Source organism: Panthera leo, chromosome B3, assembly GCF_018350215.1.
Source record: "Panthera leo isolate Ple1 chromosome B3, P.leo_Ple1_pat1.1, whole genome shotgun sequence".
NCBI classification, from domain to species: domain Eukaryota; kingdom Metazoa; phylum Chordata; class Mammalia; order Carnivora; family Felidae; genus Panthera; species Panthera leo.
Window position 1 is genome coordinate 101915738 of NC_056684.1, and position 22492 is coordinate 101938229.

Below are 22492 nucleotides of genomic sequence, written 5' to 3' on the forward strand. Positions count from 1 at the left end.
CTCATTTTGGTTGGATCAATATGCAGGAATTAGATTATTAGGACCATTTAAATGCTATTCCTAGTCGAATAAAGATAATAGCAACACTTATAAACTGTGCTAGAGACTGTTCTAATTCTATACATAACTGATATAATCCTCACAATAAAATCCTAGGCAGTAGGCATTATTCCTATCCTCATTTTATAAATGTGGTATATAATGATCACTTTTCCCTTCTTTTACAACTTTTTTCCTGGAGTTAAAAATCTTCTCTCTCTTTAGGTCTTTTTTCTTGGATAGATTCCCCAAGGACGATTCTTCCAATCTCTTGCCTGAAAAACCTAAAACTGACTGACAACGCTCTAGGAGTCAAGGATGAAAAATAAGCTGAGAATTTTAACATTGAAGTATATACACTTTCATTTAATCCTTTTCAGTACAGTATTCCTCTTTTGCCCAGTGCCGCTCAACTGTACCCAGTGTTCTGACCAAAGACCTTCTCTGTTTTACCTTTTCCAGAAATCTAATCTCCAGCATCCTGCCAGAATATACATGGCAGTGAAGGAAGGCACTAGCTATGCACACCAATGTTGAGACTGGAGACATCTACTTGTTCATTAAACCAACCTCCTATTTTTAGCCCCACTTCTAGAAGTAACTAGTGCTACCAAATTCTGAATCATTGAGGATTCAGTCAGGCAAGCTGAACTGCATCCCAGCTTTCCCCCAACTGCAGTCTTCGGAATCAATTTTTTGACTTTTGAGAAGCTAAACTTAGTTTCCAATCATGCTTCTGTTTTTCAGCCTCCAAAATTTTGTTACTATCACCACTTCAACTGTCTTCTTTAACCTTATCAGATTATGCATTTAAAAAGAACTATTTAGTGTGATTTTAGTGGGGGTTCCAAATATCAGGTTGTCTGAGCAGACATAAATGGATGTATTAAGTCCACGATCTTTAACTGGAACTCTAAACCAAGACTTAAGTTTGACTGGGTATATTTGCCAGGCAAGGGGAATAATGAACAAAACCAAGGACTTGTATAAAACAAGATGGCCTATTTAAAGCAATTTAGTTAGTAAGGCTGGATGGCTAAGCATTAAGAGATATAAGGATAGCTCTAAGAATTAAAGTGAATTCAGAGCTGAAAAGGTTGATAGGCTACACTAAGTTATAATTATTAACTCTAATTTTATCTATATTTACTTAAATAACAATCCCCAGAACATCAGGATACTAAAATAGTACTTCACAAAGGTATTCCTTATAAAGCCAAGGAATATTAATAGGCATTATATTGAGGGGAAAAAGTTTCTCAGTAAAATATATTTGGGAAATATTACGTTAAACAAGTTTAAACAGTTTTCTTTATGATAAATCATTAGTGAGCCTCTAATAATAATAACGAATTATAACTTTCAAAGAAAGTAATGTTTTTTGTGATGTTTTCCAAATCCATATGACCACAAAAGACTGAAGAAACTATTCTACCACATATTACTTATTACCTTACTACTTGATGTCTTTCCATTGGGTTCACAAACATTTTCCAGGAGCCCTAGATTTCCTTCTGCATCAGTATAAGCTATTTGACCAGAAGTAGGATGCCATGCCAGGCCACAAATTGCATAACCTTTTTCATGTTTCACCCTAAAAATTAAAAAGTGAGTTCTTAAAACGCTACCAAAAAATATATAAACTATACATTTCTTTAGGAAAATTTTAGTTAGAAAACGTTAAATGATTTCTAACAAACTATTAACTATGTTCGTATTTTGACAATCTAATAATTGTAAATTTGTAATGTTTCAAAATAAAACAAACCAAAATCTAATAGGAAAAAAAAAAAGCAAAAGAGGGGTGCCTGGCTGGTTCAGTCTGGCGGTTCAGTCAGTAAAGCATACAACTCTTGATCTTGGGGCCATGAGTTCAAGCCCCACACTGGGTGTACAGATTACTTTTAAAAATAAATAAACAAACAAACAAATAAGTTGAATCATACCTTTCCATGCAACCTTTGGTTTCCACATTCCAAACTATAATTAAACCATTAATACTCCCTGCAGCTAAATATTGCCCACAGGGAGACCAGGTTACTATATTCAGGGCCTATAGGAAAAACAATAAATAACAATTTGCATAATTTGAAAATAAACACTTATTGCCAAATTCAAATTTTTATAACCCATATTCTGTGTAACTTATAATTAAATCAATTCACAAATGGCAAGACAGTTTGCTTATTCAACTTTCTTTTTCAATAATAATTCAACTATCACTAAGCGGTTATTACTTTGTTTACCATGAGAAAATTATGCTGGCACAATTTTAAAAGCAAAAGCTAAAAACTGTTATTATCCTAGAGAGATAACAAAAGGTATCCTCTTAGCAGTCATCACCAAGATGAAGAGAACTAGTAAGTGAAGTGAACTGTACTAAGCCACTGCTGACCTACTGGGCCTCTTGTTTCCTTACATGCCGAATGGGTGTGTATAAGAGGAGAGAGAGAATATAGAGCAACAACCTTTCCTGCTCTAAAATTCCAGAGTCCATGATCATAAGTCTCAATAAAACTCATTTAACAATAAAGGCTAATTACTGATCATGTGAAAATAACATGTTCTAATACTATGTTAGAGTTAAATTTGACTTCTTATAAATTAAGAAATTTTCTTACCAACTTCACAAATAGAAAGCTCAGACAAGACCTAGCAAAGACCTATCTACTGTCCAGTTACTGGCTAAATGAAGACAGGTTGAGGGACAAAAGTTGGACACATGAACAACAATCTGGCATTGTTCTCCATTTCCAACAACACTTAACTGCGATTATATTTAAAGTCCAAGTATACCTGAAATATTCCTGTTAGCTAATTCAAAGTGTCACTTATAAAACTTACCTGAGAGATGAAATTATCTGAAAGATCAAACTGATTATTCCAAGTTTCTCTTCTATATAGCTTAACAGATTTTTCCACAGGAACTGCCAGTAACTATTAGGAAAGAAAAATGATTTAAACAAAAATTTACAATAAATTAAATTTGAGAGGGAAAAAAAAGGCAAAAAGTTCATCAAAATAAGCCTAGAAAACATAAAAGCAAATTTGTATTTTAATTGGCAACTAAAAACTCAGAAAACTACTTAAAATTTTGATAAGCAAAGAATGAATGATCACTCTATTTGCATGCACTGAAAACCAGAGTACTTATAGTTATGTATTTTTAATACTGCTTTTCAGGAATCTAAGCCCTTTGGATCTAAAAATTCATCTCATTTGCTAAAAGGAAAGAAATAGGTCCAGAATGCTTTAAACATCTTAAAAGGAAACTTATCGACTTACATATTCTTCCAAGCAAATAGAAAAAATTAAATCAGTATATTGTATGTTTATCACAAAAAAGAAAAAAGTATTATTTATGAACAGAAAAACTATGTTAATTGTATTGATTTTTAAATTAATGTTTCATAAGCAAAGAAAAATAAATCCTAAATTCTACAACTATCACTTTAATGCAGAATGTAATCTTAAGAGTTCACATGATATAGGGGCATCTGGATAGCTCAGTCAGTTAGGCATCCGACTTGATTTCAGCCCAGGTCATGATCTCATGGTTTCGTGGGTTTGAGTCCAGTCTCTGGCTCCGCACTGATGGTATGGAGCCTGCTCAGGATTCTCTCTCTCTCTACCCCTCCCACGAGTGTTATTCCTGTCTCTCAAAATAAATAAATAAACTTAAAAAAAAAAAAAAAGTTGATGACACAAAGGACATAGATTAAATAAAGTCTCCCTCCCATCTCTAAATCCTATTTCTACTTCCCAAAGGTACACATAAGCATAGACTCTACAAGAATGCATAGAGGGGTGACTTTCATTCCTGATTTCGGCTCAGGTCATGATCTCACAGTTCATGGGTTCCAGCCCCACTTCGGTCTCTGTGTTGACAGCTCAGAGCCTAGAGATTTGGATTCTGTCTCCCTCTCTCTCTGCCCCACCCTCAATTGCACTGTCTCTCTCTCAAAAACTAGTAAGTGTTAAAAAACATTTTTTTTCTTAATTCCTAAGAATGGAATATATTTTTTTCTTTAAATCTTCTTTTACTGCTCTTGATAGCAAGTTAAAATTTTTATAGCTCTTTCACATTTTTGGTAAGTTTATCCCTAGTTATTTCATCTTTTTTGATTTCACAGTAAATGCATCATTTTTTTCCACACCATGTTTTCTAAATGGCTATTATTTATATATGATTGCTAGTGGTTTTGTGTATTAGTTTGTTTCCAGCTACCTTATTGAATTTTCTTATTAGTAATATTTTTCCCTCCAGTGATTTCTTAAGATCTCCTTATATTCAAGCATTTCATTCTCTTTCCTCTCTTCAAGCAGGTCCTATCTTTCTACCATCAGTTACTACCTCCAAAATGTGAAATGGTAGTAGAAAGAGCAGACATAACAAGACTGTTTCCAGAGTTGTTCCATTAAATACAATGTAAAGAAGAATATAACATTAATTCATTCAAAATGCACTCTTCAGAAAAAACCTTTATGAAGTTAAAACGTTTCTTAAAACATTTCAGAATTAATTAGTTGGCTTGGGGCACTAAAACTTATAACCTACATAAAATAGCTAAAACTTAAAAAACTAATTCTACTATTCTCACATTCAAAGTTGACAAGAACTAGAAGAAATAACAAAAACAAAGGTTGAAAAATAAGAGTCACTTACCTTCCCACCTTTTGGCTGCCAAGCAAGTCTGCAGATTGATTTTGCATTTATCACATCATTGCATTTTTGTAGCAGTGGCCAACTAATAGCACATGTCTGATTTTTAAAAAAGAAAGATTTATTTCTCTTTACTAAATTTCTTCCAAAAAGATATGCAGAATAGAATAAATTTAATAGGTGATTTCTTCAAACTGATATATGGCTAAGAGAAAAGCAACTTAATTCACTTTCATCTAATTATGATGAAATTACTAAATTACTTTAAGTAATTCACAGGTATAAAGAGCAAAAATCTTAAATAATTAAATTAGAGTATTTCCTGTGTAGAATAAGCAAACAATATACTCTGAATAAATGTACACACACACACAAAAACCCCAATACATTAAAATATTAAAGTGTCTACAAAAATAAATTTAAGAGATCTCCTAGAAAATGTTAAGGTGTCAAAGTCAACCCTTCTGAACAGTTCAAACATGAGGGGAAGAAACTGTGCCTATTGAGGAGGCATACCTGTGGGGGATATTTTTCTCATCAGCCACATTATCTCTAGAATGTCTCAGGAAGAATTAATTGTTCCCTGTGCCAATCTAGAGAGCACTTTCTTGATATCTCCTTCAAAACTTTTAACAGGTTGGTTAGAATAAGTCGTTTATGTGATTCTCCAAATAAAGTGTGGCCAATGTCTTTGTTTTTGTATCCGCAACATCAAGGTCCCAACACATGGTAGTTCATTTGTAAATACACATTGACTGAATTTTCCCCACTGATTTATAAAACCTAAAAATGAAATATAAATCTATTGCTTCCCTTGTGATTGGGTACAAAAGCAATTAGTCTTCAACACACTTTTGCACTAGATTATCATAGGATTTGATCACAGAAACAGTATTCAATGCTACTCAAAAGAAAAAAACTAAAAAGAAAAAGAATTAATTTAGCCCAATGATATGTAACACCCCATTTATGACAGAAATGAGCAAAAAGTTTTAAATTCAAGTTGAGAAGTTTACCTGATCTGAAATTTGCCATACTTTGACAGATCCATCACAACTAGCTGATGCCTGCAGAAATAAAATAATAAATTTCTCTATAGTTACAACCATAATACTATATGGAAACTGGTTCAACTGATAAATCAAACAGCCTTTTTATCAACGGTGTGAAATATTCTAATTCTCTTATAATTTTAAACATACTGAAGAAAAACAAACAAACAAACAAACAAAGGTGAAAAAATGATTACCAGAAAGATGTCCTTAGGATCAAAAGAAAGACTTAAAATAGGGGCATCATGTCCTCGAAATGTTTTCTGTTGGCTGCAATCCATCACATCCACAACTTTGACTAGAAAATCACTGTGAACAGTAAGAGTAATGTATAACAGGCATTAATATAAATGTCAATACAAAGCCTCTCCTAAAACCTGACTCAAATATTTCAAGAGTAAATGCCGTAATTTTTTTATAGCAATTTGTAAAATTTGGCATCAAAATTTAAGGACTTACCTTTTAATTTTGCTCTGTAAAAATACCATAAACACGATTCAAGATTTCCCATTAAAATACAAATACTTTCTGGGGCTCCTAGATGGCTCAGTCGTTAAGTGTCTGATTTCCACTCAGGTCACGATCTCACAGTTCGTTGAGTTTGACCCCTGGTCAGGCTCTCTGTTGTCAGCTCAGAGCCCACTTCAGATCCTCTGCTTCCCTCTCTCTCTGCCCCTCTCCTGCTCGCACTCTCTTTCCCTGTCTCTCAAAATTAAATAAAAACGTTAAAAAATAATAAAAATTTTTAAAAAATTAAAAATAGAAATACTTCCTAAGTGACTTCCTCAGTTACATCTCAAGCTTCTATTATTTACCAATTAATTAAAGTCACGACCATTTTTTAAAGTCTCAATAATATTTATTTAATTTTTAAAAGTTTATCCATTTATTTTGAGAGAGAAGGAAAGAGCAAGAGCGGGAAAGAGGCAGAGAGAGAGAGAAAGAATCTCAAACAGGCTCTGCATTGTCAGCATAGAGCCTCATGCAGGGCTTGAACCCACAAACCGTGAGATCATGACCTGAACCAAAATCAAGAGTCAGATGCTTAACCAACTAAGCCACCCAGGCACTCCTCAACCATTTTTAAAAGTACTATGCCTTTTACTCCACCTCAGCAATTTAATTGTTTTTTTTTTTTTCCTGTGACAAATAAGCATCAAGAGAAACAACAAAAATCCTACAGTACAGTCCACATTCTACCCTAATGATTTTTGAAATTTTGTATCAAACTATCATGTTTCCCTAATCTGTTTCAGCATTTACTGAACAGGTTGTCTGCAAAGCAATGTATCTCAATTCACAAAGCGTAGGTTGTCCTCAAAAACCTTTACTGAACACTTGAATATAAAAATTAACAACAACAAAAAAAGGGCAAAGTCCTGAAAATGCTACCCTGAAACCAACACATGGCCATTCTGTTCTAGTATTACTTCCTTTTCTGGTATCAAAGAGCCTCACCTAGATCCGGCAGCAATTTTTACACCATCTCCATTAAAGACCACATGGTTTGCATTTGTGGTAAAGCGAGTCAATATACCATCTGGAACTCCTTCAGGAAATGTGTGGACTTGAATAGTATTGTTAGATACTGCAGTGACCAATTTCCCATTCTAAAAGAAAAATAAAAGAAATATTACAAAAAAAAAATCCAAATCAATTGAGAGTCTCTTCACACTTAACAATCCTATAAAAAAAATCTTATAAATGTAGTTAATGTCAAGAGAAAAATCATCACTCAGTATACAACTTTCCTGAATGTCTATTAGCAAGAAAAATTTATTTACTACCTTTATATAATTTAATTCCCTCTTCACCAGCCAAATTTTTAGGCTCTGGATTTTCTTTTTTTAAAGGTGGTTCTTGGGGCTTTTTTATGTTATTTTTTTTTTTTTTTAATGTTTATTTATTTTTGACAGAGAGAGAGAGAAAGAGACAGACAGACAGAGAGCGTGAGCAGAAGAGGGGCGGAGAAAGGGAGACACAGAATCCAAAGCAGGCTCCAGGCTCTGAGCTGTCAGCACAGAGCCCATTGCGGGGCTTGAACTCATGAACTGCAATGTCATGACTAGAACCGAAGTCAGATGCTTAACAGGCTGAGTCACCCAGGTGCCCCAGAAAGGTGGTTTTTGTTAATGTTTATTTATTTTGAGAGAGAGAGAGAGAGAGAGAGACAGACAGACAGACAGAACGCAAGTGGGAAAGGGGTAGAGACAGAGGGACAGAGTGTCCCAAGCAGGCTCTACGCTGCCAACACAGAGCGCAACATGGGGCTCGATCCCACGAACTGCAAGATCATGACCTGAACGGAAATTAAGAGTCGGACACTCAACCAAGTTGTCCAGGTGCCCCTTAAAACACTAGACAGAAAGATGGTGGAGTAGGAGGATCCTAAACAGAGTATACTTAGAATGATGAGCAACGAATAATGTATAGAATTGTTGAATTACTATATCATACACCTGAAACTAATATAACACTATACGTTAATTATACTGTAGTTAAAAATATAAATAATTTTTTTAAATAATAAAATTAAATTAGGGGTGGCTGGGCGGCTCACTTAGTTAAGCATCTGACTCTTGATTTTGGCTCAGGTCATGATCTCATGGTGGTGAGAATGAGCCCCACATTGGGCTCCATACTGGGCATGGAGCCTGCTTAAGATTCTCTCTCTTCCAGGGTGCCTGGGTGGCTCAGTCAGTTGAGTGTTCGACTCTTGATTTTGGCTCAGGTCACGATCTCATGGTTAGTAGTTCAAGCCCCAAGTTGGGCTCTGTGCAGATAGTGCAGAGCCTGCTTGGAATTCTCGCCCTCCTCCTCTCTCCCTGTTCTTCCCCAGCTCATGCACTCTCTCTCTCTCTCTCTCTCTCTCTCTCTCAAAAAAAAAAAAAAAAAAAAAAAAAAATTCTCTCTCTTCTTCTCCCTCTGCCCTCCTGTGCTCCCACATGCACTCTAATAATAAACATTAAATAATAAAATTAAATTTAAAAATTAAGAACACTAAATAAACGGAAAATTTTAGGATATGAAAATGATCAGGAGAGACCATTGCTTTGCAGAGATTTTAGCTAAGAATCATAAAAGGTAAAGTATCTGCCCTGGAAACTTAATTTTATTACTTCTCTAGGAGGGGCTCTGATAAATCATATGGTCAATTTATTAATTTAGATTAAATGGTAACTGCCAAAAAACCAAATACTCAAGTTTGTTAATGAATATCCTATAGCAACAGATCTCAGCCATATTTGCACATGTAAGACCCTCTGTCTATCTATAGCACCTGCTCTCACTCCAGTGGAAAAAGAACTTAGTAATACAGTGACATGTTACTATACAGAAAAATTTGGGAAGATGTATACATCTGTTCAAGTAATAGTACAGATGATTCAGATTTGAACTACAATATATACTTATCTTCAAATACTGGAAAACTGGTAAAAAGTACTGTTTATGCCTACATTGTAACTACTGGATGTAATTAAACAATCCACAAAAGACTACATCTATAATGTTGAAGCTAACAATAATTTAATGTGAAAACAAGAGAATCAAGGAAAAACTATAACCAACTCAAGACAACACTGATGATGCTACATATTCTTTGGCAAAACTGCAGAAACACCCACTATCTGTGTGCATATACAGGAATTATGCAACCTGGCTGTGCTTTACTTGACAGATCTCTCAGTAAAATCAATGAAGCACCCTCAGCTCTAATAAACAATTTCAGTAATTTTTAAATAACACATTAACTAGGCCTCTATTCATATGAAAATATTAAAGTATATCTATACTTCCTCACCCAGGAGACCTGAACAAAGGACTTGTTTTGAAATCAATTTCCAACCAATCTACTGAGAAATCAAATCACTATCAGTACTTTGTCAACTAGTAAAATTGAAAAAAAGAAAGACAAAAAAGAAAACACCCAAAAGATCAGGGCTCTGGTCAGATCACTCTTCTCCCTGGTGGACTGACAGGAATGGATCCCAGCACCGGCTGACTTGAGCTCTAGTCCACGGTGTTTCTTACCAACTGTGTCATTTGACCTTCCTCAGAGCTTTGACTTTCCCACGAATAAAACAGAGGTAATTCCACATACTTCTCTATAACTTTGTTAAAAGGCCTTGACAACGTAAAATACCATGCAGACGTTAACTATTACTTAACCAATTGATTAATTTCAGTTTCACTATTTTAGAGTGATATTTTCTCCATTTTGTTATCCAATAAAACATCTAACTGTACTTTCCTGTACCACTGACTCCAAAACCATAAACAATTATGTTTTAAATGAAATGTGTTGTAAAGCTGTCAACTTTACATGGTTATTTGGTAATGTCATTTCAATGAAGTACCATCACCTTTATTTCTAAAGCCAAAGAAAACATTTTAGCGCAGATTATCAGATTTCTAGTGGACTGAATAATGACCCCCGAAAGGCGTGCCTAAATCCTAAACCTAGGTACCTGTGAATGTGATCTTATTTGGAAAGAGCATCTTTGGCCGATATAGTAAATTAAGGATGTAAATCCAATGATTGGTGTCCTTATAAGAAAAAGGAGAAGGGATTTGAGACACAAAGACACAGAGAAAAAGGCAATGGGAACATGGGAGGCACAGATCGATGTTTCTTCCAACCAAGCAACACTGAGGATTACTGACAACGACCAGAAGCTAGGAGAGAGGCATAGAACAGACTCCCTCAGAGCCTCTAAAGGAGCTAACCGTGCCAACACCTTGGTTTCAGGCTTCTTGCCTTCTGAACCATGAGACAACAATTTTCTGTTGTTTTAAGCCACCAAGGGTTTGACAATTTGTTCCAGCTTCCCTAGGAAACTACTACAAGACCACTTTTTTCCTTCTTTACACTCTTCATATATAAATGTAGTGCATACTTACTCTAGAAGAAAAATAACAACATGAAAGTGTTCTGGGCAAAGAGTGAGTTTCCCTACTCTTATGAAGTAATCTCTGTTAACATTTTGAGTTAAATCTTTCTAACTTTCTTACACACATATGCAAATTTCAAGTATATATATGTCTGTGTATCCTTTATTTTAACAAACATAAGACTACACGATACAGGCTGCTGTGCAACTTTTTCATTTTTCAACTCACTGTAAACATCTTTGCTGATAGATATATAGCCACACCCTCATTTTTTTTGTGTATCTGCATAGTATTACATTACAGGGCTCTACCAATTTACAAAACAAATTCTCTTTTGAAGAACAATTGGTTCTAATTTTTGCTATTATAAAAAGTAGTTTTACTAATATATCCTTGTCCACATAAATATGAAAGTATGTATTTCCTCAGGGTAAATAGCCAGAAATGACTATGTGCATTCTAAGTTTGATGTATGGTATCAATTTACTTTTTAAAAAGCTCCCCAGTTACACTTCCAGCAACTGTTGTGCAATACTGTAAAATAACAGAAAATAGACATTAGCCTTTGCCTCCCATTCCTGACAGAGTTCTAAAACCCTTGAAACTTCCTAAGTGATAAGACTACTAGGAACAGCTTTTGTTCTAATATTTGGTCTTTGACCCTGGTTCCTGACACAAAGCTCTTAAATCTCTTGGAATTTCATCGGTGATAGAAATGTCTTTTGTCCTAAGGAGGCAATTCTTGGCAGACTCCTGGATAACTTCAGAATGAGGGCTCATGATTACAAAAACCAAACCATGGGGTGCCTGGGTGGCTCAGTTGGTTGGGTATCCAACTTCAGCTCAGGTCATGAACTCACAGTTTGTGAGTTCAAGCCCCATATCAGGCTGTATGCTGACAGCGCAGAACCTGGAGCCTGCTTTGGATTCTGTGTCTGTCTCTGCCCCTCCCCGCCCTCTCAAAAATAAAGAAACATTAAAAAAAAAATCAAAATTAGAGGCTTGGAACTTTTAGCCCTACCCCACTTCATCCAGGAAAAGGAGAAGAGCTAGAAATGGAATTAATAAACAACCATGTCAATGTAATGAAGCCTTCATAAAAATCCCAATAGCATGAGGTTCAAGGAGTTTCCAGGTTGGTGAATATATTCACGTACCAGGAGGATGTTCAGACCCCAACTCCATGGGGAAAAAATACCCTCCCAGACCTCATACTATGTATCTCTTCATCTGCCTGTTTACCTGCATCCTTTATCTATACTTCATTATATAATGAACTGGTACCAGTGTTTCCGCCTGAATTCTGTGAGCTATTTGTAGCAAATGACTGAAACCATTTCATTTTCGAGGGGGGGGGCATGGGAACCTCTGATTTGTAGCCAAGTAGGACAGATGCTGTGGGTAAGCTGGGGACTTACTACTTTCAACTTGTATGTAAAGTGGGGAGCAGTTTTGTGGCACTGAGCCCCTAACCTGTGAGGTCTGTGCTAACTCTGTGCTAGTGTCAGAATTGAACTGAACTATAGGACACCCAGCTAATATTACAGAAATTTGTTTGGTGTGGGGGAAAAATCCACACATCCAGTGGTTGAGGTGTTAGGAGCATGGTAGTAGTGTGAGTGTAACAGAAAACCACAAGTGAGTCTTTTTCATTTACAAATACTTCTCCAAGTCCTCACTATTGTTGGAATTAGCAATATTTTTCATCCTTGCCAATCTAATGGAAAAAAAAAAATTCCAGTTGTTTAATTTGTACTTCTTTGCTTATTAGTGAGATTTAACTTGTATCTAATGTATGTTAGTCTTTTATATTTTTCCTTCTGGGAATATATTTTCTCTTATATGTGACCATTTAAAAAAGAATATCTAATATCTAAAGACCATCTCATTCAAGGCTGCCTGGGTGGCTCAGTCAGTTAAGCATCACATCTGACTTTGGCTCAGGTCACAATCTCACGGTTCATGAGTTCGAGTCCCACGTCAGGCTCTGTGCTGACAGTTCAGAGCCTGGAGCCTGCCTCAGATTCTGTCTCTCCTCTCTCTCTGCCCCTCCCATTTGCACTGTTTCTCTCTCTTTAAATAAACATTAAAAAAATAATAAAATAAAGACCATCTCATTAATTTACTTTAATGAGCCTGAGTTTGAAAATATGTATTTCTGTGAAAAGATTTTTTTCTACCCAAATACAATACACTCAACTTAAAATTCATCACAAATTAAAAGTTTAGTGGTTTTTAAATATTTAGATTGCCAAGTCCTTCTGAAAAACGTGTCTCCATTCTCCAAATGACCTACATCTCATTTCCAGACTTACCTTACATAAAACATCAGAAACATGAAACACGTAAATATCTTGAAAAGCTAGAATATTCTTCTTTTCTAGTGTGATTCTTCAAGTTATCTAAATTAGTGAACTAAAAACCTGAAAATGCCATGGAGTTTTCTCTCAAAGAGAAAAGGGAACATTTAAATCTCAAAAGAAAACATATAATTTCTTGCATATATTTTAACTGGTTTACCATTAACACATTAATCATCTTTAATAAAACATCCAGATTTAAAAATTTTTTAAATATTTATTTATTTTTGAAAAGAGAGAAAGCAAGTGGGGGAGAAGCAGAGAGAGGGAGACACAGAATCTGAAGCAGGCTCCAGGCTCTGAGCTATCAGCACAGAGCCCAATGTGGAGTTCAAACTCACAAACGTTGATATCATGACCTATGCTGAAGTCAGGTGATTAATGGACTGAGCCACGCAGGCACCCTAAACCATTCAGATTTTAAAGCCATTCAGATTTAGGTCTTACCTGTAAAAATTTATGGCATTATACATATTTGAATATTACTATTTCATAAGAGAAACAAAAAATACCTCTACATTCAAAACTTCAACAAAAATATTCTTCACCCTTGCATAAAAATCACACAGCAGTATCATTTCTCATTGTTAGCTGTAACTGTTTTCAATACCTTCAAAGCACATGAATATGCCTTTTCTCCAACGTTAATAGATTTAGGATCATCATCATCCAAATCTTCCCAAATCCTCACATCACCATCACTTCCACAAGTCACAATACAACTGTGGAGGAAACACAGTCATTAAAAGGTCACCCAGTTTCAGCCTTATTAATTTTTTTAGAATACTACTTTATCTTTTTTTCCAATAAAATCAAGGTGTTAATCAATGTTTTCTTATTTTACATACCTAAACTTCAATAACGATGACTGCTAATCTCCTATTCTATAAAATGAAAGGTGAATTTAATGTTCCCTACAGTTCCTCCCTGGCATAAAATTCTTTGTAATAATGTAAGAAAGATGAGTGTGTAATCTAACAACAGGGACTAGGTCAACCTTGCTCACCATTGTGCCCCTGGCACAAAGCAATCTCTGACAAACAGAAGCCTTGATAAATGTTTGTAAAATGAGTAAGTGGACAGATACAAGAACTCAATTATCCAAAGCTGATTATTCAAATGGCTATAACTCTCAAATCTTGTTTTAAACCTCTTGTTTCCTGGTGCTTTATTCATTTGGTATGCGTCCTATCTGTAGGTGTCGTGACACATACAAAAGGAAACAAAACACAAAAATAACATGGTCAATGGCAAAGAGAAGCCATATAAAGAACTATAGAGGTTCAGAAGAAAAGGATTAATTCCCACCTGGAAAATCAGAGGGATTCAAAAGAAAGAAGACACTGGGAAGTCAAAGGGCAAGTAGGGCAAGTAGAATTAGATATGCTGAGATTGGTGAAAAGAGCAGCTCCAAACAGAGGAAACCACATGAACAAAAACACGATGTTAGTAAAGAATGGGGAGTTTACTTAGCAGACAGTACAGGAAATTGAGAAAAAAAAAAATGTAGATTGGGGGTCATCCTATTCACAATGATCTTAATGCCAGAGTAAGGAGCTTGGACTCCCTTTATAGGAAGTAAATAGGAGGACCATTAGTCTGTTTGCCCAGGACTTTCCTGATTTATGCATCCTGCTAGTTTGTAATCTGTCCTCGATTTTTCACTTTAAAACATATCAGTATCAGCACACCTGGCTGACTCAGAAGAGCATGTGACTCTTGATCTCGGGGCTGAGCATTAGAGCCCCATGTTGGGTGTAGAGATTACCAAGGAAATGTATAAACTTTAAAAAATAAATAAAATGTAGTATCTTAAAAAATATATATTAGTATTACACGCATCCAAATTTGTTGGGTGGGTTTGACAGACCTCTTCTTTGCACTTCCAGCTTCTGCCATGGTCTTGTTTAGTAGTGTAACATGTACAACGAACAGAGTTCTCACTTTATCACATAGGTAAATCTGAAAGGCAACCAGTGACAACCCATCTCCCCATTCCAATCCTTTCTTGATGCAACATAATACCATCCTTCACAGACAACAGGTGTTAACAGTTGGTTCACTTTGATTAAAACCAAAGTAAAAACAGGAGGCCCTAGAGAGAACGATTTCTTTCAGTCTTCAATGGTGATGGGATAAGTATTTCATATTGCTGCCCCTACTATTTGGTGCAACCAGCTAGCCAGCAAAGGAGATGTAGAAAGTTGCAGGTGCCACTTGGTGGTACCATTAGAATATTAGAGTGAAATGTGGTGGAATTAATGAGAAATATATGCAAAAAATAGCTCAACAGTCCCCTGAAGAACTTTTAGAGTAGTCTGAATATTCTTCTGACACTGTTTTTGTCACTTACTATAGGAATAAAACATTCATTTTATTATTGATTATGCCTTTTAATAAAACACCTTTCAGTAGCAACAAACTAAAAAAAAAAAAGATATCAAGTACACGTTTAACAAAATATTAAACACTAAATTTCTGCTTCTCAAGAAGCTGATAATGAAAATGTTAACATGAACAAAATGTTAGTGGACATTTGCTACAGGGGCTGTTGTGATAATACCAAACACAGGAAAGACAGAAGACACAGAACTCCTGAAGAAACTTGAGCATCTACTTTGTAAGCTAGTAGTTATCTTGAAACTTCCTGAAAACCATGTTTCTGCAGCTGCAGAAAGTGAGTTGGCATCTTGTCAGGCATGACTTTTCATAATAATTCAGTACTGTCCAGTAGAACTTTCTGAGAGGATGGAAATTGTTTGGCTCCTGAGCAATTAAAATGTGGTTTCAAATGTGGCTAGTGTGACTTGAGGAGCTGAATGTTAAATTTAGTTAACTTTAATTAATTCAAATCTAAATAGCCACATGTGGCTAGGCTATTGTACTGAACAGCTCAGCACTAGAACAAACAACAGTGGTTCTAAATTAATTTTGTTCATTTTTCATTTTAAGTTTTCTAGTGCAAGTAGGAAGTAAAGTTATAGCTGTTAATATGCAGTCACCATTAGTAAGAGAACTTTTCGGCGCGCCTGGGTGGCTCAGTTGGTTAAGCGTCCAACTTCAGCTCAGGTCATGATCTCGCGGTCCGTGAGTTCGAGCCCCGCGTCGGGCCCCGTGCTGACAGCTCGGAGCCTGGAGCCTGCTTCAGATTCTGTGTCTCCCTCTCTCTCTGCCCCTCCCCCGCTCATGCTCTGTCTCTCACTCTCAAAAATGAATAAATGTTAAAAAAAAAACACTTTTTTTTTTTAAAGAACTTTTCAAACAGTTAAATGATACTGGTTTTATTACAATGTCATTACAACGTTTAAATAGAAAATCAGTCAGATTGATTCCAATAATGGTTTAGTTTTCTCTCCAGTTCACAGAAACAAAGTAAAGCTTCTGAAAGTTTATTCTGTGGAAGTAAAACATCTAACATTATTGGGAATTCTAACATCATTTGCAAAGTTTAATGCTAAAGATAAAATTCTTAATTTTCACAGTAATACCCATTTTGGTAGAGCACAGCACTGTGGTAAAAACAATGCACTTACTAAATTAAGAAATCTATGAAACACAAATGTACTTGGAATTGAAACTATAATTCATAACCAAATGAACTATAAAAATGTATGAATCAAAACAGAAGCCACAGTAGTTGGGTTTTGAGATAATTTAGTTTATACCTACAATGACTGAACAAAATTTTCAAAACAAACTGATATTAGATACACGAAAATACTTCAGCATTGCATGAGATGGTTTCTCTCCTGCCCATCAATTAGATTTTTAAAATATATGAGTCTTTGAAGCGTGACTTTATAAAACCTAAGTGTCCTATAATGATGGTGTTATTATCATCATCATCACCACCACCACCACCACCACCACTATTGGAAACACGTTCCCTAAGTCTTAGTTGCATTTTGTTCAAAATCAGTTAACGATCTTTAAGCATTCAACTCAAGCCTTTGAAGCTTTTGGTGAAAGGCAGTTAATGAAAACAAAGCTTATGGACAGGAAGACACTAAAATTTATCCCTACAAAAGCAAATTAAGAATTGAACAACTTGTACATTAAAAGCTGAAAGAGTGAATGATATCATTTTGAAATTCTCTCATTGTACTCTGGAATATCTTGACTTGTAAGAAGAATCTTCTGAGGGAACCCCTCTTTTTACACTTGATCTTAGCCAAAAGGCCGAGAAGCGATGGAACCCCTCTTTTTAACTACATAAATTTATATTCTGTACCAAAATAAAATGAAACTTAAAATTTGTGAAACATTCAAAGAAACCAGAAAACTTACTTGATGAATTAAAGAAAAAAAAAATACATATATAAAATATAAAAAAATAAAAAGTAAAAAATATTGAAGAACTTACTATCGAAAAGGGGCACTCTGAATGAAGGTAAAAAGACAGAACCCATAAAAATACTGAAAGTAAAAGATTTACCCATTTCAATTAAAATAGATTTTTAAAAATTGAAGACTCTTCCAGTTAGTAGCATTTTCTCAGAGCTTACCAGGTATGTGAGAACCTAAAGAAAGTTATTTTCTTATACTGAAAAATATTATGACCCTAGGGCACTTGGGTGGCTGAGCCGGTTAAACGTCTGGCTCTTGATTTCAGCTCAGGTCATGATCTCACAGTTCATGGGATGGAGCTTGCTTGGGATTCTCTCTTTCTGCCCCTGTGCTGGGGGTCTCTCTCAAAAACAAATAAATAAGCATAAAAAAAAAAAAGAAGAAAAAATATTATGGTCTTAAAAAAAGAGTTAACTCCTTTCGCTTCAAGGTCTCAGCATAAATGCAATTCTGAGGATGACTGCAGCCAATTTTATAAGAAAAATAAAAATAAAAATAAGACTATATTGAAAAAAATATATTTTTCAGAAAAATGCCATGTTAGAGACAGGCTAAAAGAACTGACTAAAGTAGATGAGTATGTACCAAGAATATTCTACTTATGTAAATGTTTATATGTTTAATATTTAGAAAATCAATGTAAATTTTTTAAATGTTTTAATATCATAAATGTGTCTTTAGGAAAAATATTTTAAAACAGGTTTTTGTGTTGTTGTTTTATTTTAGAGACAGAGAGAGAGAGAGAGAGCACGTGAGTGAGCATGAAAGCAAGGGAGAGGGGCAGTGGGAGAGGGAGAGAGGCAGAGGGAGAGAGGCAGAGGGAGAGAGGCAGAGGGAGAGAGGCAGTGGGGGAGAGAGAGGGAGAGAGAGGGAGAGAGAGGGAGAGAGAGGGAGAGAGAGGGAGAGAGAGGGAGAGAGAGGGAGAGAGAGGGAGAGAGAGGGAGAGAGAGAGAACCTCAGACAGGCTCCATGCTCAGCACAGAGCCTAACTGGGAGCTTAATCTCACAACCGGGAGATCATGACCTGAGCCGAAATCAGGAAATCAGATGCTTAACCAACTGAGCCACCTAGGTGCCCAAAACACTTTTTGAACAGAAATGTTATAGCTCTATCAAAACAGAATAATTTGCTAATCAATAAATAATTTTAAAAATTATAATTTTAATTCTTTTGAAATCCTTCTCCCCATTCCCAAAGGTGTCCCGGTTTAGATGATAAGAAAACCACTGTAAGTTTCTGAGTATAAGGACTAATTATATCAGGCCTTTATCCTCTTTGTGACATAACTACAAGAAGCCAATGATTACCAAGGCATTTCTCACCATCATTCTCCATCCTCACTGAGCAATGTTCTTTTCCTAATCTGACCACCTCTCCCAAACCCTTCCATTGTGCCTCATGAAATTCATGGTTAGGCACCAGACTATCCTCAGCTTTTTTCCTGAACACTTCTTCTGAGAACACAGATTCCTCTTCAATCCTCTTAAAAGGTGGCTGATTTCTGGGGTGCCTGGGAGGCTCAGTCGGTTAAGTGTCCAACTTCAGCTCAGGTCATGATCTTGCAGTTTGTGAGTTCAAGCTCCACGTCAGGCTCTGTGCTGACAGCTCAGAGCCTGGAGCTTGCTTCAGATTCTGTGTCTGCCCCTCCCATGCTCATGCTCTCTCTCTCTCTCTCTCAATAATAAATAAACGTTAAAAGAAATTCTTAAAGGTGGTTGATTTCTCTTCTACATTCCTTTGGGGCCTGTCAGTGGGCCTTCGTTCCATTTCATTACCACTTCCATTCTATTGCTACACCCCACTCTCTTTAAAAAAAAGGGGGGGGGGGGCGCAAAAAACTGCTATGAGACCACCTACAAATTCCTAAAGAGAAATCTCCCATATTCCCTAAGGATTTTTAGCACAAGGTTCATTGTCATTCCCTAACAACACTATGCCTTTTAAAAAAAATGTTTATTTGTGAATTTTGAGAGAGAGAGAGAGAGAGAGAGAGAGAGAGAGAGAGAGAGAATGAGCAGGGGAGGGGTAGAGAGAGAGAGAGAGAGAGAGAGAGAAAATCCCAAGCAAGCTCCACACTAGCAGCTCAGAGCCTGACTCGGGGCTCTATCTCCTAACTGTGAGATCATGACCTGAGAGCCGGATGCTTAACCCACTGAGCCACCCAGGTGCTCTGAACAACACTATTCCTATCATAATTCTCAGTATTTGTAATATCCATATACACGAAGCCTTCTTATACTAAGTCTTGTCCTTCACTTCATCTAAGACTCCCATTGTCATAGAGTAGATTTTGTCTTTACCAATATTGCAAATTCTTCATAATTTCAATTTCAATCATCCTAATCACTTATCTTTTTACCTTATACCCTTAATATCCTAACTTCAACCATTTTTTACTTCTATTATGATCTACAATCTATTGAAACTAACTTCTCACTATCTCTCACTCCCTCACAAATTCTCACATCCCTCCTAATCTGGCTTAGATTCCACAACCTGTTCTTAAAATCACTTCTTTGCATCATCCTCAAACCCCCTCCCTTCAACATACTTACCTGACAGAACCCCAACCCTGGTTAAATCCAACTCTATGCCCATTGATAAGTAACATTTGCAGCTAAACGTGGCTAGCAAAAAACACATAACTAGGTTGTCTGATCTCACTTTAAATTCATGATCACTAACCTAAAGTAGACCGTTAGTGTTGCCCACTATTCCAACTAACTATATTTCCCTAGGTCCTTCTTTTCTAATCATCTATCTCATATCTACTCCTCTTTCTTCAAACCTCCACAGCCTCCCCACTCTCAGCTAAAAACTTTGCTTCCTATTTTACTCAGAAAACTGAAGCAGTCTGTAGAAATTAGCCTCATATTCTCACTATCCCTCCTAGGTGCTCCTTCCCTCCACTTGTGAATTTGACCACGTTCCTACCTTTGGCCACTTTCTCTCCCTTGTGCACTATATTGTAACCCCTCTTACCTACTCAAGGCCATCACTCCTGCAATTCTCCCTCTTCCTACCATAACAACAACTTATCCCTCCCTGGGATATGGATCATCTCCATTCATACATATACTGCATCTCTCACTTTAAAACAAAAACCTTCCCAGGGTGCCTGGGTGGCTCAGTCAGTTAAGCGGCCGACTTCAGCTCAGGTCATAATCTCGCTGTCTGTGGATTTGAGCCCCGCGCCAGGCTCTGTGCTGACAGCTCAGAGCCTGGAGCCTCCTTCCAATTCTGTGTCTCCCTCTCTCTCTGCCCCTCCCCTGCTTGCTCTCTCTCTCTTTCTCTCTCAAAAATAATAAACATTAAAACAAAAACCTTTCCTGACCTCACATCCCTATCCAACTACCCTTACTCTTTGAGTGCCATCCTCGCTAACTCTAATTCCTCCCTTTCCAGTTTTATGAATACACTGCAACAAGGTTTTCATTCTCACCACTCCATAACAAAAGCTAGATCACCCATATTACCAAATCTAATGGTAAATTCTCAGTCCTCAACTTGACCCACCAGCAGCATTTGACATCGTTTATTATTTCCTCCTCCTTAAAATGCTTACTTTATTTGGCTTCTAGACATCATTCTTGTCTCTTGGTTTTCTACTTTTCTAGCCAGCCCGTCTTAAGTCTCCTTAGCTGGGTCTTCCTTCTTTAATTGGATCTCTAAATATTTTGGAGTGTCTGAGGGCTTAGCCCTTAAACTTTTTTTCTCAACTACATTTACTCCCTCTCTAGGTGATTTCACCCAAGTTCAATGCATTAAATATCTATTTATTAACTTCCACATCTAGATTTCCAGTCAAGACCTCAATCCTTAACTCCAGGAGACATCAGCAAAAGATACAGATTTCTATTTCTAGCTCACATTTCTTAGCTTTAGACCCATTTATCTAACTGTCTACACCTCTAGTTGAATATCTCAAAGAAATATTCCAAATGTTCAAATGTAAACTCATAATCTCCACTCTTCTTCTACCTCTGAAATAAGCTCCTCTCCAAACATTTCAGATATCTGTGAATGGCACTGTCATCTCCCCAAATGTAACACCCGGAGACATAGATGTGATCCCAGACATCTCCATCTCCTTCATCATTAATGTCTGATCTATCCTGTTGATTCTACCTTTTAAATATTTCCTGAATGCATCCTCCTTTTTCCATGTCATGTCTTCCCTAGTCCAAGCTTCCATCACACTCCACAAGACTAATACAGGTACCTCCTCAGTCTTTCTGCATCCACTTCTACTTTTCCACTTAATCTTCCACCTAACTTCTCAAAAACAAGAGTCTGGGGGTGCCTGGGTGGCTCAGTCGGTTAAGTGTCCGACTTCAGCTCAGGTCAGGATCTCACAGTTCATGAGTTCAAACCCCGCGTGGGGCTCTATGCTGACAGCTCAGCGCCTGGAGCCTGCCTAGGGTTCTGTCTCCCTCTCTCTGCCCCTCCCCTGCTCGCATTCTGTCTCTCTCTCTCTCTCTCTCTCTCTCTCTCAAAAATAAACAAACACTAAAAAAAAAAAGTCTGATCACATCTCTCTGCTTCAAGTTTTTAATACCTTCCTATGGCTTTTAAAATGAAAACAAGATTCTTTAATAAAGCCCAGAAGGTCTTGGATAGGATGCCCATTGCTTACCATCACAGATTTCATCTCTCATCAACCTCTGCATCACACTCTACATTTTGGCATCACTAGCTTTCTTTCTGTCCTTTGAGCATACCATGGTCCCTACCCCACTGGAATTTTTCAGGGTTCCCTCTGCCTGGAATGCCAACACCACCACCCCACTGCCACCCCTCATCTCTTTATACTCCCTAACACCTACTCAATCTTCAGATCTCATCTCAAGAAACACTTCTTCTGAGAAACCTTCCCCACCTCCCAAACTGTATCAACGTTCCTTCATATATGCTTATCATTATACCTATCATTTAATATTGCTAAGTATAATTCTAAACGTACATTCACTGCTGTGATTAATCTGTGCAGAATGTCGGTCAATCTAAAAAGACTCTAAGGTCAATGAAGAGACTGTTGTTTGTAATACTGTATCTCTAACCTCCACCAGAGTTGACACGCAAATATTTTTTCAATAAATCAATCAATATAGGAGTGACAGCGGAAGTCACGAAACTG

At 36.6% G+C, this 22492-nt stretch overlaps 1 protein-coding gene and 1 pseudogene across 2 annotated transcripts in view; both read right to left on the bottom strand.

Annotated features, from left to right (window-relative positions):
- WDHD1 (WD repeat and HMG-box DNA binding protein 1) overlaps window positions 1-22492 on the bottom strand; it is a 66617-nt gene that overhangs the window by 42995 nt on the left and 1130 nt on the right. For both annotated transcript variants that reach the window (XM_042943292.1, XM_042943293.1), the window contains exons 3-10: window positions 13618-13729; window positions 7213-7364; window positions 5952-6063; window positions 5719-5769; window positions 4706-4801; window positions 2884-2976; window positions 1986-2092; window positions 1492-1633 (exon numbers count right to left, since the gene is read on the bottom strand). In XM_042943292.1, coding sequence (XP_042799226.1) covers window positions 1492-1633; window positions 1986-2092; window positions 2884-2976; window positions 4706-4801; window positions 5719-5769; window positions 5952-6063; window positions 7213-7364; window positions 13618-13729 — 865 coding nt within the window. The remainder of the gene's footprint in view (window positions 1-1491; window positions 1634-1985; window positions 2093-2883; window positions 2977-4705; window positions 4802-5718; window positions 5770-5951; window positions 6064-7212; window positions 7365-13617; window positions 13730-22492) is intronic.
- Window positions 17020-17198, bottom strand: LOC122223507 (annotated as a pseudogene).